This window comes from Puma concolor, chromosome A3 (assembly GCF_028749965.1).
Source record: "Puma concolor isolate L17-30 chromosome A3, mPumCon1.1.hap2, whole genome shotgun sequence".
In the NCBI taxonomy this organism is placed as follows: Eukaryota; Metazoa; Chordata; class Mammalia; order Carnivora; family Felidae; genus Puma; species Puma concolor.
This window is the reverse complement of record NC_141669.1, coordinates 60,989,101-61,011,203: the sequence shown is the minus strand read 5'-3', so window position 1 is coordinate 61,011,203 and position 22,103 is coordinate 60,989,101. Positions and strand designations below refer to the sequence as shown.

General features: G+C 38.7%; 1 protein-coding gene and 1 long non-coding RNA gene across 4 annotated transcripts in view; one reads left to right on the top strand and one right to left on the bottom strand.

Moving 5' to 3' along the window:
* COMMD1 (copper metabolism domain containing 1) overlaps window positions 1-11,663 on the top strand; it is a 192,763-nt gene extending 181,100 nt beyond the window's left edge. The window contains exons 3-4 of one of the 3 annotated variants that reach the window (XM_086701024.1): window positions 3,764-3,826; window positions 11,423-11,663. In XM_086701024.1, coding sequence (XP_086557150.1) covers window positions 3,764-3,799 — 36 coding nt within the window. In that variant the 3' untranslated portion in view covers window positions 3,800-3,826; window positions 11,423-11,663. Of the gene's footprint in view, window positions 1-334; window positions 434-3,763; window positions 3,827-11,422 lie in introns of those variants that run through there. The other 2 variants (XM_025932267.2, XM_086701023.1) reach the window with 2 other exon arrangements.
* The window catches only part of LOC147582489 (uncharacterized), a 433,267-nt gene that overhangs the window by 206,933 nt on the left and 204,231 nt on the right, over window positions 1-22,103 (bottom strand). The gene's annotated exons all lie outside the window — the stretch shown is intronic.

The following is a 22,103-nucleotide window of genomic DNA, read 5'->3' as shown; positions in this document are numbered from 1 at the left end:
TCTTAAATGTATATAAATTGGGGTGGAAAGTGTCTGAACTCAGAGTCAGATGTATTAGCGAGGAGTGGATTGAATCAAAGAGCTGGGAATTCTGGCCTTCACATAACTGGGGCTAGTCTCCAGGTTTCTTGTTTTATCTAGTGTTAAATGGAGATTGATGGTACTTCTCCTTTTCACTATCCCTACCGACCTGTACTGGGGAGCAGAATAGATCAGGCTGCTGTGAAATCTCTGGAGGAAAAAGAATAGTGATAGTCCTGGTTTAGCAGTGCATAATTTAGCCAACGAAAGAACCACTCTTTCTTGCAAGGTCAGACTATTTTCTTCCTTTCAGAAACAAGTCAGGGTTGCCTGGGCCAAAATACGTGTTCCTTTTGACCACACATTGGCAGGACAGGTATGTCTAGTTTTCTTCTAAATCATGGGTCTAGATTTTTTTCCAGCTAAGAAATCTTAAACCAAAAGAATTGCAAGGTCCTGTTCTTGACACTTGGTCTTTTTAGAAATTCAAACAACTTTGAATGAACAGTGTTCTTGAAGTCTCATTGCCTTGTTGGTTCACAGGCTCTGAGCCTACAGATGAAAATGTAGCACAGTGGCAGAAGGATGTGTGTGTTTCTATGTGTGTAAATTCAACCTTTGGTACATTGAGATTATTTTACTAATGCCCCCTTTATAAAGTTCCATAGGGTTTCCTGATGCCTAACAACCTTGTTGATTAGAAAGGTATGGAGAGTATGGGTCAGGGATCTGAGTAGTTTAAGATACTGCACCTATGGATATGTGTATCTGATATGGGTTATGGGGTAAGGAGAAGGATTTGCCTTTGGTATTTTCCTAGTTCTTTTGTTTTCTGTCCTACCTATAAACTCCCATTCTCCCTGTCCTCCTTATTGCCTAAGCATCCCGAGTTTTTTTTTTTTTTTTTTTTTTCAACGTTTATTTATTTTTGGGACAGAGAGAGACAGAGCATGAACGGGGGAGGGGCAGAGAGAGAGGGAGACACAGAATCGGAAACAAGCTCCAGGCTCTGAGCCATCCGCCCAGAGCCTGACGCGGGGCTCGAACCCGCGGACCGCGAGATCGTGACCTGGCTGAAGTCGGACGCTTAACCGACTGCGCCACCCAGGCGCCCCTCATCCCGAGTTTTAAGGCAGGCTACTTGGGTTCTTTCTTCCTGGAAGAAAATGAATCTTCTGATGTAAGTGATAGAAAAGTGTTAATGACTTTTTGTTTTACCTCTCCTGGGAGTATTTATGCTGTAAAGACATTATCTAGGCTGAGGACAGTAGTCCTCCTTCCTAAAGAAAAGGAGATATTTGGGAATAAGAAGATCTTTCTGACATGAATAGACATTTTTTCAAAGAAGACATACAGATGGCCAACAGACACATGAAAAGATACTCAGTATCACTAATCATCAAGAAAATGCGAAGCAAAACCACAGTGAGCTATCACTTCACACCTGTATGCAAAGCTAAAATAAAAAAGACAAGAGGGAGCACCTGGCTGGGACAGGCAGTAGAGCATGTGACTCTTAATCTCAGGGTTGTGAGTTCAAGCCCCATGCTGGGCATGGAGCCTATTTTTAAAAATAAATAAATGAATAAATAAAATAGACAAGAAATAACAAGTACTGTCAAGGATATGGAGAAAAAGGAATCCATATACACTGTTGATGAGAATATAAATTGGTGCAGCCACTATGGAAAACTGCATGGAGCTTCCTGAAAAAAATTAAGAATAGAAATATCATATGACCCAGTAATTCCACTTCTGGGTATTTATTTGCCCAAAGAAAACAAAAACACTAATTCAAAAAGATCTATGCACCCTTGTGTTCATTGCAGCATATTAAGCAACCTAAGTATCCATAGATAGACAAGTGGATAAAGAAGCTGCGTATATATCAGGTGTGATGTGTAATATCACATACACACATATACACAATACATGCATACACATACAGTGGAATATTAGCCATAAAAAAGAATGAAATGTTGCCATTTTGTGACACATGGATTAACCTAGAGGGTATTATGCTAAGTGAATTAAGTCAGAGAAAGACAAATACTGTATGATTTCAGTTATATGTGGAATGTGAAAAACAAAACAAAGCAGAAACAGACCCACAAATACAGAGAACAAACTGGTGTTTGCCAGAGAGGAAGTGGGGGTGGGGTGGGCAAAATAGGTAAAGGGGATTAAGAGGTATAGACTTCCAGCTATAAAATAAGTCACAGGATATAAGGTACAGCATAGGGAATATAGTTAATAATATTACAATAACATTGTATGGTTTCAGATGGTGAGCATTGAGCTTTTCGGAATGTATGTAAGTGTTGAATTACTATGCTGTACACCTGAAACTAGTATAATATTGTATGTCAACCATACTTCAATTTAAAAATAAATAAATTGGGGGAAAAGATCTTTCTGGCTTAAATTACACTATATGGGTATGATTTTCAGAAGTTGTCATATGAAAGTACAATTAAAATTCCTCCCAATAGCTCTAATCTCCTTGTCTATAAAATTTTTTGCAGAGCTGCTGTGATTTAGTTAGATTAGCCAGTTTAAATTTCACTTCCTATTTCCATCTTGTGAAATTATTTATTTATTTATTTATTGAGTGTTTATTTATTTATTTTTGAGAGAGAGAGAGCACAAGCTGGGGAGGGGCCAAGAGAGAGAGACAGACAGACAGAGAGTATCTGAAAGCAGTCTCCAGGCTCTGAGCTGTCAGTGCGCAGCCCTGTACAGGCCTTGAATCCACGAACTGTGAGATCATGCATGACCTGAGCCAAAGTCAGATGCCCAACCAATTGAGCCACCCAGGTGCCCCCATTTTGTGGAAATATTTAAAAGATGGACCAAAACAAGGAGGAAAAAGTGAAGCAGCAGAGACCCAGATAGTAGGGCTCTGAATGATTAAAATCTGATATTATTATATTTTAAAATGTTGCCACTTTTTTAAACGTTTATTTATTTATTTATTTATTTTTATTTATTTATTTATTTTTTAATGTTTATTTATTTTTGAGAGAAAGACAGAGAGAGACAGAGCTGGGGAGGAACAGAGAGAGAGGGAGACACAGAATCCTAAACAGGCTCCTGGCTCTGAGCTGTCAGCAAAGAGCCCGACGCGGGGCTCAAACTGACAAACCGCGAGATCAAGACCTGAGCCAAAGCCGGACACTCAACCGACTGAGCCGCCCAGGCGCCCCATTATTTATTTATTTTGAGAGAGAGGGATAGCGAGCAGGGGAAAGATAGAGAGGAAGACAGAGAATCTCAAGCAGGCTCTGCATAGCCAGTGTGGGGCCCAAGTGCGGGGTTCGAACTCACACAGTGAGCTCAAACTCACAAACAGATCATGACCTGAGCGGAAATCAGGAGTTGGATGCATAACTGACTGAGCCATCCAGGTGTCTAAAATGTTGCCACTTTATATAAAACATGTGTATGCCACTTGGAAAGTTGAAGTTAGGTGCCTTAGATTTGTTTAGCAGTAACTTTGGTCAGTGATAGATCCGAAACATTCTACATACCCAATTAATGTCTCTTTTCTCCTTTGAGTTGCTAGTTAACTAATGAAGAGTTCATGTTTTCTTAATATAATAAGAATTAGTGGGAGTTGTCAGGCTGTCCTCACAAAAGTCCTTTGAAATGCTTGAATGACAACCCCAGAAAACTCAGTGTTTATTGTTTGGTGATGGTTAATGCTTTTATGATACACTAGTAATACTCTGTCCTCTTCTAGGAGATTGTGGGAATATGGATAAGCACTTCCTCTTAGGAACTGCTCTGCCTCTGAAAGCACCTGGTATGTCCTGAGGCACTGCTCTATTCATTTATTAGAGTGAATTATTTTAGTTCTTGGAGACCCTGTCTTAGTCCCACATAGCTCTTAACACATATGGACACCTATTGAGTTTGGGATGAGTCATTTTCATTTAGAGGCTCCATCATTAAGTTGCAGTCTAAATTTCATCTTTTTTCATCCCCAGTAGGATGATTCACTTTGTGATTTGCAGGACATTTTTTTTTTCCTTTTTGAAAATTGCGTTAGCACGCTCTTTACACACTAGCTGTAGAACTTGTTAGCTATTGTATTTGAAATGAGGATTTCCTCATGATAAAAATGGCCTGAGTAGGGACCATTGTATGTAATATATATTGCTAAAGATTTTTGTTTAAAAAAAACATTATAGGGGCTCCTGGGTGGCTCAGTCAATGAAGTGGCCAACTCTTTTTTTTTTTTTTTTAATTTTTTTTTTAACGTTTATTTATTTTTGAGACAGAGAGAGACAGAGCATGAACAGGGGAGGGGCAAAGAGAGAGGGAGACACAGAATCTGAAACAGGCTCCAGGCTCTGAGCTGTCAGCACAGAGCCCTACGCGGGGCTCGAACTCACGGACCGGGAGATCATGACCTGAGCCGAAGTCGGACACTTAACCGACCGAGCCACCCAGGCGCCCCTAAAGTGGCCAACTCTTGATTTCCGTTCAGATCTTGATCTCAGGGTCGTAAGTTCAAGCCCCGCATTGGGCTTCGCACTGGGCATGAAGCCTGCTTTAAAAAAAAGAAAAGGAAAGGAAAGGAAGAGAAAATAAATAAAAGATTATAAGTCACAAGTTTAAAAAAAAAGATTATAAATCACAAGTTTTCTTTTTTGAAGTATTTTCTTTAAGCTACAGCATAAACTATCCATTGTTTTAGACATAGAGTATAAGAGCAAGTTGTAGCGATGAGCCCATGTTTCTGAAATCAAGACCCTTGATGCAAATTCTTTTTCTTTTCTTTTTGAATGCTTTTTTATTTTGAGAGAGAGAGAGAGAGAGAGAGAGAGAGAGAGAGAGAGCTGGGAAGGGGCAGAGAGAGAGGGAGAGAGAGAATCCCAAGTGAGCTCCACATTGTCAACGTAGAGCCTGATATGGAGCTCAGACTCACAAATTGTGAGATCATGACCTGAGCCGAAGTCAAGAGTCGGATGCTTAACCAACTGAGCCACCCAGGCGCCCAAGACCCTTGATGTAAATTCTGAATGAAATCTGATCTTCCGTGGTTGTTTTTGCTATTGTTGTTGTCCTTCTTTTTTAATACCAAAGTGACACTATACCATTTTTCAATACAAATGATAATAGAAAAAAATAAATATTGGTTTTGGATAATTACCACTTGGAGGGCAGCCTTCCTACCAATTTAGGCATGATGAAAATCCTTGCTCTGCTAATCTTTGGAGTTTGTGTTCAGTGCTATGTACTTTGGCAGTCTAAAGAGACTCGTCTTTGTATTTATACTGAAAGCAATGAGTGAGGCCACAAAGTAGGAAATGAAGGAACAATACCACACATAGAAAATACTGGAAATATCAGAGGAGAAGGAGTTGGGGTTTAGGGAGTAAATACCCTACCCTCTTCTCTCTTGCTAGAACCCAGCTGTAAAAACAAAGGAGTGACACAGTCTTAGAGAACAGCCACATAGGACATGGAACAAGGTAGAGAAGGGTGGAGAGTGGGTAAGAAAGGACAAGTGAAAAATAACCACAGTTTTCAGGGAACTATAAAATTTTAATTTTGGATAAATGGTTCCTTAAGAAGAAAGTTGAAAGATCCTTTGCTACAAAAAAGCTCTGTCATGGTCTCCTGAAAGAATTGGAAACAGTATCAATATAATTCTAGAAAAGCCACATGAAGTATGGGTATCTTAATTATTATATAATTGCTATTCTAGAAACCATTGCAAATTTTGACCTTTGGTGCATGTTCTCTTTCTCTGTCAAGTTGAAGACACACAGTGACAGAGCTGCAGGTCAGAGGTTAATTTAAGCTTATAAGAGGATAGCATATATAGAGGGAGATAGGCTTTATGGCTAACGTTTATGCTCAGCCATGATTCCCTTTGTGTTAATAAATGTAACCAAAAGAAAAGTTTGGGGACTAAGCCTCATGATATCTGGCCAGCTGTGTGTGGCCTTCCTGAATCAGTCTTGGTGAGCGGATAACCTTTTCCCACTCTCACCCTCTGTCCTCTAACTTTAGCACTTTGTAAAGAAACCACAATGTGCAGAACTTGCCAAAGTCATGTTATAATACTAAATCTGACTAATCAAGTGGGGATAAAGTTTTGTGGGAATTTTGCATGGAAAATAATAATAATATAGAAAATAAGATACAGGACTTCTATTTTATTTTATGTTGAATTTATTCTAAATGGTTCCACCTAAGTGTTTAGTAAATTATAGTTCTTTTTATTTTCTTTAAATTTTTTTAATGTTTCTTTATTTTTGAGAGAGAGAGTGTGTGAGAGGAGGAGGGTTAGAGAGAGAGGGAGACACAGAATATGAAGCAGGCTCCAGGCTCTGAGCTGTCAACACGGACCCCGATTTGGAGCTTGAACTCACAAACTGTGAGATCATGACCTAAGCTGAAGTTGGACACTTAACCGACTGAGCCACCTAGGTGCCTCTATTTTTTATTTTAGCATTTATCACTGTTGTATTGTTGTGCCAAAGAATTTCTCAGGGTATGCTTATGGGCCTAGATATTGAAGTCATTTTTTTCTTTTTCAAATTTTTATTTAAATTCTAGTTAGTTAACGTAGAGTGTAATATTGGTTTCAGCAGTAGAATTTAGTAATTCATCACTTACATATAGTAACACCCAATGTTCATCATCACAAGTGCTGTGTTTTTTTTTTTAAGCAATTTTCTCCTTATTTTTATTTATTGTTTTTTTTTAAATGTTTATTTTTGTCGGGGGAGAGGCAGAGAAGGAGGGAGGTGGAAGATCTGAAGCAGGCTCTTTGCTGACAGTGGAGTGCCTGATTTGGAGCTTGAACTCACAAACCGCGAGATCATGGCCTGAGTTGAAGTTGGATGCTCAATTGACTGAGCACCCAGGTGCCCCAAGTGCCCTCCTTAATACCCATCACCCATTTAGCCCATCCCCCACCTGCTTCCTTCCATGAACCCTCAGTTTGTTCTCTATCATTAAGGGTCTCTTATTGTTTAGGGCACCTGGGTGACTCAGTCAGTTAAGCATCTGACTCTTGATTTCGGATCAGGTGTTTGTGAGTTCCAGTTTCGGATCTGTAGTTTGTGAGTTCCAGCCCTGCATCCAGCTCTGCACTGACAATGTGGAACCTGCTTGGGATTCTCTCTCTCCCTCTCTCTGCCCCTCCCCTGCTCTCTTTCTCTCTCTCTCTCAAAATAAATAAATAAACTTTAAAAAAAGAGTCTCTTATAGTTTGTTTCCATCTCTCTTTTTTTCCCCTTACCATATGTTCATCTGTTTTGTTTCTTAAATTCTACATATGACTGAAATCGTAAGGTATTTGTCTTTCTGTGACTGACTTATTTCATTTAGCATAATACACTCTAGTTCCATCCACATCATTGCAAATGGCAAGATGTAATTCTTTTTGATCACTGAGTAATATTCCATTGTGTGTATATGTGTATATATATACCACAACCACATCTTCTTTATCCATCCTTCAGTCGATGGGTATTTGAGCTCTTTCCATAGTTTGGCTATTATTGATAGATATTGAAATTATTTAAATAGACATTATACACGAAGAAGTTTTAGTGTGTAGATGGAGAAAACCAAACACTTGCTTAATGACAGCCTTTAATTATTATATTAACTAATAATCAGTTATACTCTCTGACCCTGCTAGGAAATGAGTTTAAGCTAAAGCGTTAAAGATCTAGGCTTGGCAAGTAAGAGTTTCCTGAAGAGTATTAGAGTTATTGCCTGGGAAAGGACTTTCTTGGGAACTGGTAAGATGTCTTTCTCCAGAGTCATTAAAGGCAGCTTGGGTTTTTCTGTTTAGAGATGGTGGCCTCTTAGATCTCTTAGTATTTTATAACTTTTTAGCTTCTGCACTTGGAGAGAATATTTGAATATTTTGCCTTTGCTTTCTTTTCTAATTTGGTACAGTTATTTAAACCCTTGTGGTGTTTAATATACTGCTATACTCCCCATGATCACAGACTATGTATTCTTTTTTTTTTTTTTTTAATTAATTTATTTATTTTGAGAGAGAGAGAGAGTATGTGTAGGGAAGGGGGAGAGAGAGAGGGAGAGAAAATCCCAAGCAGGCTCTGCATCACCAGCACAGAGCCCATTGCAGGGCTCAAACTCACAAACCGTGAGATCATGACCTGAGCTGAAACCAAGAGTCAGACACTTAGCTGACTGAGCCATCCAAGTGCCCCTAGACTACATATTCTTAATAATGATGTGCTTGCTTATTCATCTGCTAACTGCTTTCTGATTCCACCACATGCTGTATCTACACTCTACTGAAACACAGCAGGTTCTAACTCTTGACTCAGATACTTAAATATAGGAGTTTAGTCTTACCATCTCTCATTATTATAACCAGTTGGGCCCAGGTCAGGGTGGATGACCTTGAAAAAAAAAATCAGGGGCACCTGGGTGACTCAGTCAGTTGAGCCACCAACTCTTGATTTAGGCCTAGGTTGTGATCCTAGGGTCATGGGATTGAGCTCCGAGTCGGGCTCCGCGCTGAGCATGGAGCCTGCTTAAGATTCTCTCTCCCTCCCTCTCTCTCCCCTCCCCCTTCCTTGCTTGTGCATACTTTCTCTCTAAAATTAAAAAAAAATCAGATGTTTCAAATTGTCCTTATACTTCCTGTCTCTGGCTTGATACGCATCATTTGCATTACAGATATCTACAGATATATCTGCATATACAGATATTTTCAAGTGCATTCGATGTATTTTCTGTAGGGTACCCCCAGCCAAATGCAAAATTTGAACAAAGCCCCCTGTATTAAGCCCCAATTTAAAAGATCTTGAATACCTGATAAAATATTTTGATAGCATAACTAGATGAAGCTAAGCCTTGATAATAGTTTAAGATAAACTGTGTCTTCAAGAGTCATAAATGGTTATATGTGTCTTTCTAACATGTTAATGTGTATTGTTTCAAGCGGGGAGAGGTGAAGATTGGGAGTGGTTGGAAAATTTAACTTTGGACTCTGTTTATCTAGTCTGCTAGATTCTGTAGTATTTGATTATCCTTAAAAATAAACAGCTTCACTGATGTTTAGAGGTCTGATCATAGATAATTTGAGTACTGAAATCTACAAAAAATTAATGACCCCTCATTAAAAAAGATCCTGGCTTTTATTAATGAACTCTGTTCAAGTATTCCTATCTCTGTCCTTGATCAAAGTCCTTGATAATTTCTTCCCATATAAATAGAAAACCAGGTGAATTTATTATAGTAAATGACTTTCAATGAGGTTAAAACATGGGTGCATCATCTTCTGCCAATTTCCTGAATATATATGTTAGACTGGTAAATATTACTTTCTAGACTATTATTTCAAAGCCCAAATGTTCAAAAATGTTTTAAAGGCACGCTAAAGATCTCAGTAAAACTGAATGAAGAATAAAGGCTTTCAAATCTGAGACCAGTTCTTAATTTAGCTAACTGGATTGTCTAATTTGCCATAAATTTGCTCTTCTTTTCAAAAGGAGATGACCCTTCCTGCAGCTTCTCAACACAAAGAGCATCTTTCTTTTCTCTAAATTGGTTTTTGCTTTCCACTAAATGAAAACCTGGCACTGTCTTTTTTCTTTCTTTTTTAATTTTAAACCTGACGGTTTCTAAGTTCATGTACTATTCCCCTCTACTATCCAAATACGTGTTTGAGGAAAAGGTTCCCTGTAGTCAGGGAAAGCCTTTCCTCCCGTTGGAAACTTTTCATCTGAGAGACCCTTTCTTTCCTTCTGTACTTGTTTCTCCTGGGGGAATAAACAACACAGCAGCCTAGCAACAGCACAGGGACTTTCCCAAAATCAGCTCCTGAAAGTTCTTCTGGCTATTGACAGAGTAACTTGCTCCTACTGAAAAGGCTTGTTGCTCTTCCTCTTACCTTCCACTTTGGGGATAGAGACGGGAAATACCATGTATTTAGAGAGGAAAATGTAAAGAAAAGAGCATTGATCTGGTTGGTGGCTCTTCCATCAACAGAGGGACAATAGACATGTCATTTACCATGCTGGGGGCCTCAATTTCATTATCTAAAAAACAAGGTAGTTGAATTATATGATCTCTGAGAATTCATACTGCTTTAAAATATATGATTATTGTTCTGAGACATCTGGGTGGCCTAGTTGGTTGAGCACCTGACTCTTGATTTAGGTTCAGATCATGATCCCAAGGTCGTGGGATCAAGCCCCATTTTGGGATTCTCTCTCTCTCTCTCTCTCTCTCTCTCTCTCTCTCTCTGCCCCTCTCCTCCACTTGTGTGTTCTCTCTCTCTCTCCAAAATTAAAACAAAACAAAACAAAACAAAATATGATTATTGTTCATAAGGATCTTAAAGATAATCACTCTTGGATACATATAATTTGCCGCTGTTGCTTGAGATAATTTGTTCAAAGTATTTTATTCACTGTACATGAAATTTCTGTCACCACACTTCAGAGGCCTTTTTCTTTGATATCTACCTAATCTAGGGTTGATTGGCCCTAACAGTGTGTGCTGGGAATGTGTTTGATGGAAATCTTGGAGAGTTGGCTTGCAGCAAGTGGAAAGGCCTCAGAAATGTTTAAGGCTGTTTCAAGACCTGGTTATCTTCAAAGGATCTGGTTGATATTTCCCTAGCAACTTGGTCACAACTTGTCATAATTGCTAGTATAACCACTAAATCCAAAGTAGCTCAATTATCAGGCTAACACAGAGCCAATCCAGACCTTCCTTCTATTGTTATACTACTGGGTGCTATGGAGACAGTATGGACTTTGGAGTCAGCCAGAGCTAAGAGTTCACAGTCCGACTCTGCCCTTTTCTGATTCTGTGATACAGCTTAACCACTGTGTGCCTCAGTGTCCTCATTTATAAGTACTTAAGTACTTACCTTAAAAATTGTTATGGGATCCGGGTGCTCAGGGTGGCTCAGGCGGTTAAACATGACTTCGGCTCAGGTCATGATCGTGCAGTTAGTGAGTTTGAGCCCTGTGTTGGGCTCTGTACTGACAGCTCAGAGCGTGGAGCCTGCCACAGTTCTGTGTCTCCCTCTCTCTCTTCCCCTCCCCCCCCCTTGCACTCTGTCTCTGTCAAAAATAAATAAACATTAAAAAAAATTGTTATGAGATCGAACGTGATGACTGAAGAGCTTCTCACATGCCTCATAATGAGAACACCTAACATTTGTATATCTCTTTACCATTTATGAAACACCTAATAGAAGTAGTTTTATTTAGGGAACTAAATATGTGGATTTGATTTGCTGGATAATATATCATTTAGATATTGAGACCTGAGTCAGGCTTGCTAGGTAGGGGGCCCTGGGCCTTTGGAACTGGGTCAGCCCAGATCCAGAGCCTTGGCTATCTTGAGGGTCTTTTATAAAACATCCTTTTGTGTTTTCCAGGAATCTGAATTTCTGTGTTTGGAATTTGATGAAGTCAAGGTCAATCAAGTCCTAAAGAAGCTGTCAGAGGTAGAAGAAAGTATCAGCACACTGATGCAGCCAGCCTAGCTGAAGATGGAGTTGTTGAAGCAAAGGTGTTCATGATCCCTCCCCAGTGAGCTGGGGTGTTTTGTTGTTGTTTTGTCGTTGTTTTTTAAAATCTTATTCCCCCATTAGTATTAAATCCTCAAATTCAAATCTTGCCTGTCTCTGCTTGCTGGGGTTTCTTTCCTTCCCTCTTTCATTCACTCTTACAGCTGTACTGTGTGCAGAGGTTCTTATACTTCAGCATGCACAGGTGTTTATAACAGCATTTATTTATTTATTTTTAGGATTTTAATTTTAAGTAATCTCTACACCCACCGTGGGGCTTGAACTCACAACTCTGAGATCAAGAGTCACATACCCCACTGACTGAGCCAGCCAGGCGCCCCATCATAAAAGCATTTTAAAAAGGAGGCTTCCAGGACCGTATCCCTAGACTTGAAATCAGTAGGCCTAAGTGGAGTCAACTTTAGAAACCCTTGCTGTGGTAGTTTGTTCCTAGGGTAGGATTTTACGAATTTATACATAATAAATCAGGTAAGAGTTAGAAAAAGGGGAAGAGGGGCGCCTGGGTGGCTCAGTCGGTTAAGCGGCTGACTTGGGCTCAGGTCATGATCTCGCGGTCCGTGAGTTTGAGCCCCGCATCGGGCTCTGTGCTGACCGCTCAGAGCCTGGAGCCTGTTTCGGATTCTGTGTCTCCCTGTCTCTGACCCTCCCCCGTTCATGCTCTGTCTCTCTCTGTCTCAAAAATAAATAAACGTTAAAAAAAAAAAAATTAAAAGAAAAAGGGGAAGAGAACATTTTCCTCATGCAAATACAAGGCTGACCATAAGCCATGTGTCTTGAGCTAAGACTTAGAGGAGCCTGCCTACCCTAGAAAAGGTTTACTGACCCTAGTAAAACCTGTGATGCTCCTGGAACTGATACCGGCATTTGGATTAGTTCTCCCCAAATCTGGGAGGTCTGGTTTGATCTGAGCTACTTGGGCTTTTCTGGAACCTAGAACTAAATGGTCCTTGTCACAAAGGGACTCCCTTCACTTACCTCAAGTGAAGATTGTAAGAAGGGAAGAATATCTGCTGAGCTGATGTAAGGTCTTTTATATCAGAAGATTTTACTTGGGTCATCAAATCAAACCTCTTCAAGAAAATTTCAAAAACAAAAATTTCTTCAAGAAAACTAGTGTAGGGGTGCCTGCCTGGCTCAGTCAGGAGAGCATGTGACTCTTGATCTCAGGGTTGTGGGTGTAGAGATTACTTTAAAAATAAATAAAAATTTTAAAAAATAAGAATAAATAAATAATAAAAAAGAAAACTAGTATAAAAATTAGATCCTTGTAGAGAAGTTATACCAAACACCAAGAATACTCTAAAAGAAGGAACCTGTCAACCAGTGCATTGAGGCCCTTGTTTAACAGGTTTTATCAAATCTGATACTGATAACATTTAGAAAGCTCAGTCAGTTGCCTTTGAGATGTACTGTGTTCAAAAAAATGTAGTTCCCTTGGTCAGTGGTTACAGCATATGTCAGTTCTAATGAGTTTATTCTTTATTCTAGGGCAGGAATAAGTTCGCTTCTGTTAAACATTTTCTCTCTCCTAAATCAGTTTGCAGACATTTTAGGAGCCCTTCCAACACCTGAGCTGAAAATATTGGCTTCCTCTCTGATTAAAACCATCCCAGCAGTTAGCAAACAATGACCAGAGGTTTTAAATGTAGCTCCTGTAGATGCTTGAGAAAACATCTTGAAACAGTATGGTAAATAGATTCAGAGAAGGTGTGCGGTTTGGCCAAAGAATTATTAAAACTTGCTTTCTGTTTCCAGGGCTACTGTCATGTGATCTAGGAGAATTTAGATATAATGTCTCCTGATATAAAATGGAAGAAAAGAGCATCCCATCATATAATGGGATTCCAGATGTCATGGCAGGAAGAACTGTAGCTGCCGCATTAGTATTGACTCACATATCCAATGGAAGTCTGTGAAAGCCTACAAGCACAGTTCTTGGGCACACAGGGAGAGGAAATTGCTGTTATGGTTTGAAGCTCTGTTTAGGTCATCTTATGAAATTAATAGCCACAAAAGTGGACATGAGCTTTTTATTACAGCCCTAAAACCTAGGTCATTAGAAAATTTGTTAATGTATATTGAGTTTTTCATAATAATAATAGTAGTAGTAGTAAAAGAAACTGGTTGCTAAAGGTGGTCCCCATATTTAACTAAACACTTTGGAATACAAGTATTTTAAGCAGGGTGTGTTTGTGTGTGTTATATTTACTGGTGATACTTAAATACCTGATTACCAAAGGAATACATGTCTATTATAGTCTATTGTGAGAACACATAACACGCCTTGGACAGTTAGATGACCTATCAGCCTAACCTACAGAGATAACAGAAAAGAAGGCTGGTACTAGGAAAAGAGTTGCCTTTCCTTGAATAAATTCCTGGAAGTGGAACACATGTTTTTTAAGACTTTCATGAGCATTACCTAATTGTTCTACAGAAAGGTTATATCAGTTTGTATTACCTTTAAGAAAGTATGAAGGTAAATCACTCTCTTTGTTGCCTAACTGGATATTATCTGTTGTTTTTGTTTTGTTTTTTTAATTTGGGGGCACTAACTTGTTTTTGTAAAATTTTGAAAGGGACCCTTAACTTAAACCAGGACATCTCCCTGGGAGTAGTGCAAGAATGGAGAAAGGACCAGGGAAGGAGGAAACTGACATACGAGTCCCAGCAGATGCCACTAGATTTCCTACTTGTGTAATCCTAGGTTAAAATCACTTTGAGTTCAAGAAATGTGGGGCAAAATAAATATAGTCCTTATCCTGAATTAGGCTTTATAGAAGTTGTCCCTGCTTGAGCAATAAACACTCTAACTTCAGTCTGTTTAGAAACAGTCCAGGCAAGCCAAAAGTTGCTTTTAAAATGGAGTAAGAAAGAGACTTCAGACTTCAGTAGTTCCATGTTGATAGGAACGAAAGATTTGGCTTTAATCTCAGGCCTGGATTTTCTTGGAAGCTCTGGTTTCTGTTGGCTTCATCAGTGAAGGTTTGAATTTCACCATTATATCCTCCCTTTTCCTTTATTTAACCTCTCTTCCCCTGGTATTATTTTTCTTTAGTCCCCATTATTTATTTCACTCATCCTGTCCACCTTCTTCCCCTCTGGCAACTACTGGTTTGTTCTCTGTATTCAAGAATCTATTTTTTTTCTTTTTGTCTTTTTTCCTTGTTTGTTCATTTGTTTTATTAAATTCTGCATGTGAGTGAAATTATTGGTATTTTGTTTGTCTGTCTGACTGACTTCACTTAGCACAATACTGTCTAGGTCCATCCATATTGCTGCAGACATCAAGACTTCATTCTTTTTTATGGCTGAGTAATATTCCTGTGTGTGTGTGTGTGTGTGTGTGTGTATACCACATCTTCTTTATCCATTCTTATCCATTCATCTATGGATGGGCACTCGGGTTTCTTCCATACCTTGGCTATTGTAAATAATGCTGCAGTAAACTTAAGGGTGTATATATCTTTTTGAATTAGTATTTCATTTTCTCTGGGTAAATATTTAGTAGTCAATTACTGGATCATATGGTAATTCTGTTTTTAATTTTTTGAGGAAACTCCATACTGGCTTTTCCATAGTGGCTACACCAGTTGACATTCTCACCAAAAGTGCACAAGGTTTCCCTCTTCTCCATACTCTTGCCAACATTTGTTATTTCTTGTCTTTTTGATTTTAGCCTTTCAGACATGTGTGATGTGGTATCTCATTGTGGTTTCGATTTGCATTTCCCTGATGACTAATGATGCTTAGCACCTTTTCATGTGTCTGCTGACCATTTGTATATCTTTTTTGGAAAAATGTCTTTTCGGTTCTCTGCCCATTTTGATTGGATTATTTGGTGGGTTTTTTTGGTTTTTTTTGTTTTGTTTTGTTTTGTCTTTAATCATGATCCAAAAAGAACAATAGCATTTTAAACTTCATTTAATTTTTTTTTTATTTTTTTTATTTTTTAACATTTATTTATTTTGAGACAGAGAGAGACAGAGCATGAACGGGGGAGGGTCAGACAGAGGGAGACACAGAATCTGAAACAGGCTCCAGGCTCTGAGCTGTCAGCACAGAGCCCGACACAGGGCTCGAACCCATGGACCGTGAGATCATGACCTGAGCCGAAGTCGACCGCTTAACCGACTGAGCCACCCAGGCGCCCCAAACTTCATTTAATTTTATCTCTCTCAAATGTAAGAAGGTGGTGAAAAGCAAAGGATGACATTGAGTATCTGAAATCTTAAATAGCTTACGTGGTGTCAAGCCAGTAGTTACTGAAATTCTTTTTTCAGACCTGAGTGAAAATTTGGAAAACAATATAAATAAACATTTGAGGAAATTAAATGTTAAATAGATGTTAGAAAATAATGTTTTCAGAAGTGCACAATAAATATCTAGACCGGTGAAGGGGCAAGGAGAAAGAAGGAAGCCTTCTAGAGTCAGCTCAAAAATAATGGATATTTTCCTAGAAGAACAGGGTACTAGAAGTGATGGGTCTCATAGGACAATTGCTACCTTATAATTTTAGCTGCACAACTTTGCAGCCGAAGTTTTCAATATTTTATATGGCGATTTAGCTAGCAGAAGGAAAAACTCAAATAGAACATAATTAGTGTGCACTTACCTCTAGTTGCAAAGTATACAGTTTTTTACTTCAGAATTTGAGAAGTAGCATTTTTATCTAAGTGCAATCAGTTCTCCCTTATCTGGGGATGGCCATGATTGTCATATCATCATGACTGAATGTAACACTGAAGTAACCTTTGTTATAGAGGAACTTGCCTGGACCTGCTTCCTGTCAGATAAATGGTGCCAACTGATATCTTGCAAGTTCAGTACAAATATCAGAATAAAATAATGAACCTGTACATGATCACAGAGCAAAATATGAGTATTTATATCATTTACTCACCAAGAACTATGATTAGGGTTTTTGTTTCTCTTTTACCTACTCTTGGCTAGTTTTTTTTTCTTTCTTTCTTTCTTTCTTTCTTTCTTTCTTTCTTTCTTTCTTTCTTTCTTTCTTTCTTTCTTTTTCTTTCTTCCTTCCTTCCTTCCTTCCTTCCTTCCTTCCTTCCTTCCTCCTTTCCTTTCCTTTCCTTTCCTTTCCTTTCCTTTCCTTTCCTTTCCTTTCCTTTCCTTTCCTTTCCTTTCCTTTCCTTTCTTTCCTTTCTTTTTTAAGTAGTCTTCATGCTCAATGTAGGGCTTGAAACCATGACCCTGAGATTGAGAGTTGCATGCTCTACTGACCAAACCAGCCAGGTGCCCCTTGGGTAGTTTCTGTTTCAAGTACTGTTTATTCATTGGAGGCAGAAAGAGGAGAAATGGAAGGGGGAGGGGTGTAGGGGAGTTTGAAATGGATTACACAAATGCAATTAGAGATTAAACTATTAGTTTAAAAGAAATTTAGGCTGAAAAATGAAATAGTTAAAATCCTTAATACTGGTTTTATATTAAAGAAATAAAAATAAATTTGGGGATTTTATGATTCATAAATTATGGCTATTTTTAGAATCAATGTTAAGATTTAGCACTGGTCTCAAAATGACTGGGAAGCTTTTGATAGAAGCAATTTTTCATCTTTATAAAGGGGGAAACATCTGGACAGATGGCAGAGGACTTATACAAGGCCATGGTCAGGAAGAGACCTCAGGGTACTGTCTTCCATCTCCATATTCTACATGCCAAACCCTCCAAAAGAATAATATGTGCTTGAAAAAAATACCTGTGTCCTTGCTCATTGTGTTTAGATAATGACAGTTCCTACAGTGATGTCTTTTGTATGCAGATATGACCTAGGGGCTGTGAGGTCCTATGTCATTTGCAGCCAGCATGCATGTCAGACATGTCTCTGCGCTGAGGCTGCTGAGGCTCTTTGTAGAGCCTAATGATGTTTCTGATGACCTCGGCCTCACTGCCCACTCACTGCCACTCATTTTTAGGTGCAGTGTGCAAGATGAGGCTTTTGCCACTTGAGGCTTCCTGCCTGTCTGCAGCACCCAGGTAGGCAGCAGATTATCTTTATTCCCACTGGACAACCATAACCCAAACTTGCTAAATATAACATAACTCTTGGCCATTAATTCATTCTAACTATGTGTGTAGTGATCTGTAGTAGCTACTTCCTCATTATGGTTTTTCAACACAGTCTACCCATGGTGTGGTATAACAGAGTTCAAATTTTTTTTTAGCATTTTAATTACAAAAGTAATACATGCGGGGCGCCTGGGTGGCTCAGTTGAGCGCCTGACTTTGGCTCAGGTCATGATCTTGTGGTTCTTGAGTTCAAGCTCTGTGCTGACACCTCAGAGCCTGGAGCTGCTTCGGATTCTGTGTCTCCTCTCTGTCCCTCCCCTGCTTGTGCTCTGTCTCTCTCTCAAAAATAAATAAACATTAAAAAAAAAAGCAACACATGCTCATTTAAAAAGTTATTCATAATAATTGAATTAGTGCAGAATTGTATGGAACTTCCTGCTTTTTAAAAACCTCTCTCCCAGGGTACCTGGCTGGCAACTCTTGATCTCAGGGTTGTAAGCCCCACATTGAGTGTAACGATTACTTAAAAATAAAAATCTTAAAAAAAGTAAAATGAAAATAAAAAGTCTTCCCCCTAGAAGTAGGTGTTGTTAACAGTTTGGTGTGTTTCCTTTCAGATACACTCTATGCACACAAAAATATTTTATTAGTTACATTTTCAAAGCATCATTTTAGACAGCATGAATCACAGCTGAAAGATACAATAACAGAAATGAAAAAACACTACAGGGAATAAGGAGCCAGTTAGATGATAGAGAAAATGGATCGGTGATCTGGAAGACAGGGTAATGGAAATCTCCCAAAGTGACCAGCAAAAAGAAATGAGAATTTTTAAATTTTTTTAAACGTTTATTTATTTTTGAGACAGAGACAGAGCATGAACGGGAGAGGGTCAGAGAGAGAGAGGGAGACACAGAATCTGAAACAGGCTCCAGGCTCTGAGCTGTCAGCACAGAGTCCGACATGGGGCTTAAACTCATGGACTATGAGATCATGACCCGAGCTGAAGTCGGATGCTCAACTGACTGAGCCACCCAGGCACCCCAAGAAATGAGAATTTTTAAAAATGAGGGTAAGTTTAAGGGACTTCTGCAACAACATCAAGCATACTAACATTTGAATTATTGGGGTCCCAGAGGGAAAAGAGAAAGAAACAGGTAGAGAACTTACTTGAAGAAATAATAGCTGAAAACTTTTCTAATCTGGGGAAGGAAACAGACATTCAGGTCCAAGAGGCACTGGGTCTCAAGATGAACCCAAAGAGATCCACACCAAAATACATTATAATTAAAATACAAAAATAAAATACAAAGAATCTTCCCTTAAAAGCAGTAAGAGAGGGGCGCCTGGGTGGCGCAGTCGGTTAAGCGTCCGACTTCAGCCAGGTCGCGATCTCGCGGTCCGTGAGTTCGAGCCCCGCGTCGGGCTCTGGGCTGATGGCTCAGAGCCTGGAGCCTGTTTCCGATTCTGTGTCTCCCTCTCTGTCTGCCCCTCCCCCGTTCATGCTCTGTCTCTCTCTGTTCCAAAAATAAATAAAAACCGTTTGGAAAAAAAAAAAAAAAAAAAAGCAGTAAGAGAAAAGCAATTAGTTACATATGAGGGAGTTCCCATAAGATGATAAGCTGATTTTTCAGCAGCAACTTTGTAGCCAGAAGGGGGTAGCACCATGTATTCAAAGTGCTGAAAGGAAAAAACTTAGGACCAGGAATATTCTACCTGGCAAGTTTATTATTCATACTGAAGAGGAGATAGTCCCAGACAAACAAAAGCTTAAAGAGTTCATCACCACTAAACTGGCTTTACAAGAAACACTAAAAGAACTTCTTTAAGCAAAAAACAAAAGGCTAGAAATAAGAAAATATTTAAAAGAAAAAAAATCTCGGGTAAAGGCAAACATATAGTAATGGTAGTGGATCAACCATTTATAAAACTAATTTGAAGGTTGAAAGACAAAAGTAGTGAAACCAACTATATGTAAATAATTAGTTAAGGCACACAAAAGATGTAAAGTATATCAAAAACATAAAATGGGGATAAAATGTAGTGAGTTTGGAATGTGTTTGAATTTAAGTGACCACCAACTTAAAAGAGACTGGTATGTGTGTATATTTATATGTATATACGTGTGTGTGTATGTACATACATATACATGTATATATACATGTATGTATATATACATGTATATGTATGTGTATATACATACATATATATCTATATGTATATATATGGGTTGTTTTTTTTTGTGAATATCATGGTAACCAAAAACCTATAATAGATATACAAAAAATAAAGAGAAAGGAATCCAAACTTAACACTAAAGATAAAGTCATTAAATCACAAGGAAATCAAGCAAGAGAAGATGAAAAGAACAGAGAAGAACTATAAAAACAACTAGAAAACAATTAACAGAATGATGATAAATGCATACCTACAATAATTAAATGGAAGCAAACTAAATGCTTAAAAGACAAAGAATGGCTGAATGGATAAAATACAAGACCCATCTATCTGCTACCTACAAAAGACTCACTTCAGATCTAAAGACACACAAAGGCTGAAAGTAATATTCCTTGCAAATGGAAATGAAAAGAAAGCTGGGGTAGCAATACTTCTTTCACAAATGGACTTTAAAATAACAATGCCTATTACAAGAGATTAAGAAGGGCATCACATTATGATAAAGGGATCAATCCATCAAGAAGATAAAACTCTTGTAAATATATCTGCACCCAATATAAGGAGCACCTAAATATATATAGCAAATATTAACAGACAAAAAGGGAGAAATTGACAGTAATATCATAATAGTATGGGACTTTAACTCCCTACATATATCAGTGAGTAGATCATCCAGACAGAATTGTGAAGGATAGAGAATATGTCTTTGGATCTGGAAGTGGAAAGGAAACACATTTCCAGGAATGAGTGAGATCACACCTCTATTTAGAAAGGGTCTTTCTTTTTTTTTTTTTTTGTGGATGTTTACAAACCTGGATCATATCTGGCTCATCGTCTGGGCCTCAGGTCCTTGGTGATGAGCCATTATAAATGGAGAGCTGAGAAAAGGGAGATGAATGCGTTGTGTTCCCATGGAAGACAAACAAAGCTAAACATAGCCAACTAAGAGAATGTATGACTGCTAACAGACATGGGACTGTGCAACTGAACAAATCCCAAAGCTCACTCCCTCCTTAGGGAGTTGAAGTCAGAAGCAGTTTCTGTAGCATCCCTAGCAGAGTTGTGGATCCATTCTGGCTTGATTGGGAAGGGAGGTGAGGTCTGTTGTTCTTCAAGCTGTGCTTACCTGCCCTCTGAAGTGAACCCCAAGGACCTAAATTCTGGAAAGGGAAGGAAAATGGAGGAGAATGTTGTTGGAGAGGAAAAATTTTTCTCCACTATTCAAGATTGTTTTGGCTGGTCTAAGAATTAAATTGACATGAGATATGAACAAGAGAAAATCAAATTTAACTATGGATGTATGGGGGTTCCATAAGAATATGAGGTCCATAGGTAGACAAATGAGGCTTATATGCCATTCTGAACTAAGGAGAATGGGATAGGGGTCTGGGACTTCAAAGAGAAGGAAGACAATTCACAGGAAGATGAAAAAGAGTAAATGTTTGGGAAACAAATGTTTACTGGGCCATACAGGAACAGTGGGCCCCAGAGAAGAATTTTAACAGACTGCTATGTTCCTCCCTGTCCACCACTCCTAGTTCATATTATGCTGTGCTTATCTATGGTGATAGCTCCGTTCCTGGAGGAGGTCCTCCATCTAAATTGTTCTAGGCAGATTGAGGAAGGTCAAAGATTCTTCCTGAGCCTTATTTCTTATTTCTTAAAAATAATCAGCCTAAAACCCACATGCCAAAGAGACACATTTTCCTTCCCTACAGTACTGCCTTTGAAAATTCTCCAAGAAGTTTCACAGTCCGCAAGTTGAGTTGTAGATTGTTTTATCTTACTGAGTTGGTTTTTCATTCCTGAGCATAGGTCACTTCAGTTAAACTCATTTCAGCAGGCTGTGGTGCAGGTATACTTCCAAAGCAGGCCTGTGGTTCAAGCAATCAGGTATTAAATAAGAGGCATTTCTAAGGAAATAAAAGAAAAAAAAAAAGATCAATGGTTGGAGCAAATTATAAACCCAGTTTCTGAGTTCTGAAAGCAGCCAATTTAAAAGATTTTTAGGGGCACCTGGCTGCTCAGTCAGTGGAGCATGTGACTCTTGACCTTAGGGTTGTGAATTCAAGCCCCATGTTGGGGTAGAGCCTACTTAAAAATAAAAATAAATAATAATACGAAATGTTTAGATGTCTGACTTGAGAAATCTTTAGGTGGAATGAAGGCAGGCAGTGGCAATCTGATAGATTTTCTTGGTTTGCAGTTTGAAGGTCTCTGATCATTCTGAGTGGCCACACAGCAATTGGCACAAGTGTTATCCATACATGAAATACATGAGCTGTTGTAGTGATTTCTGGAAGTTTATATCAGGTCACTTATA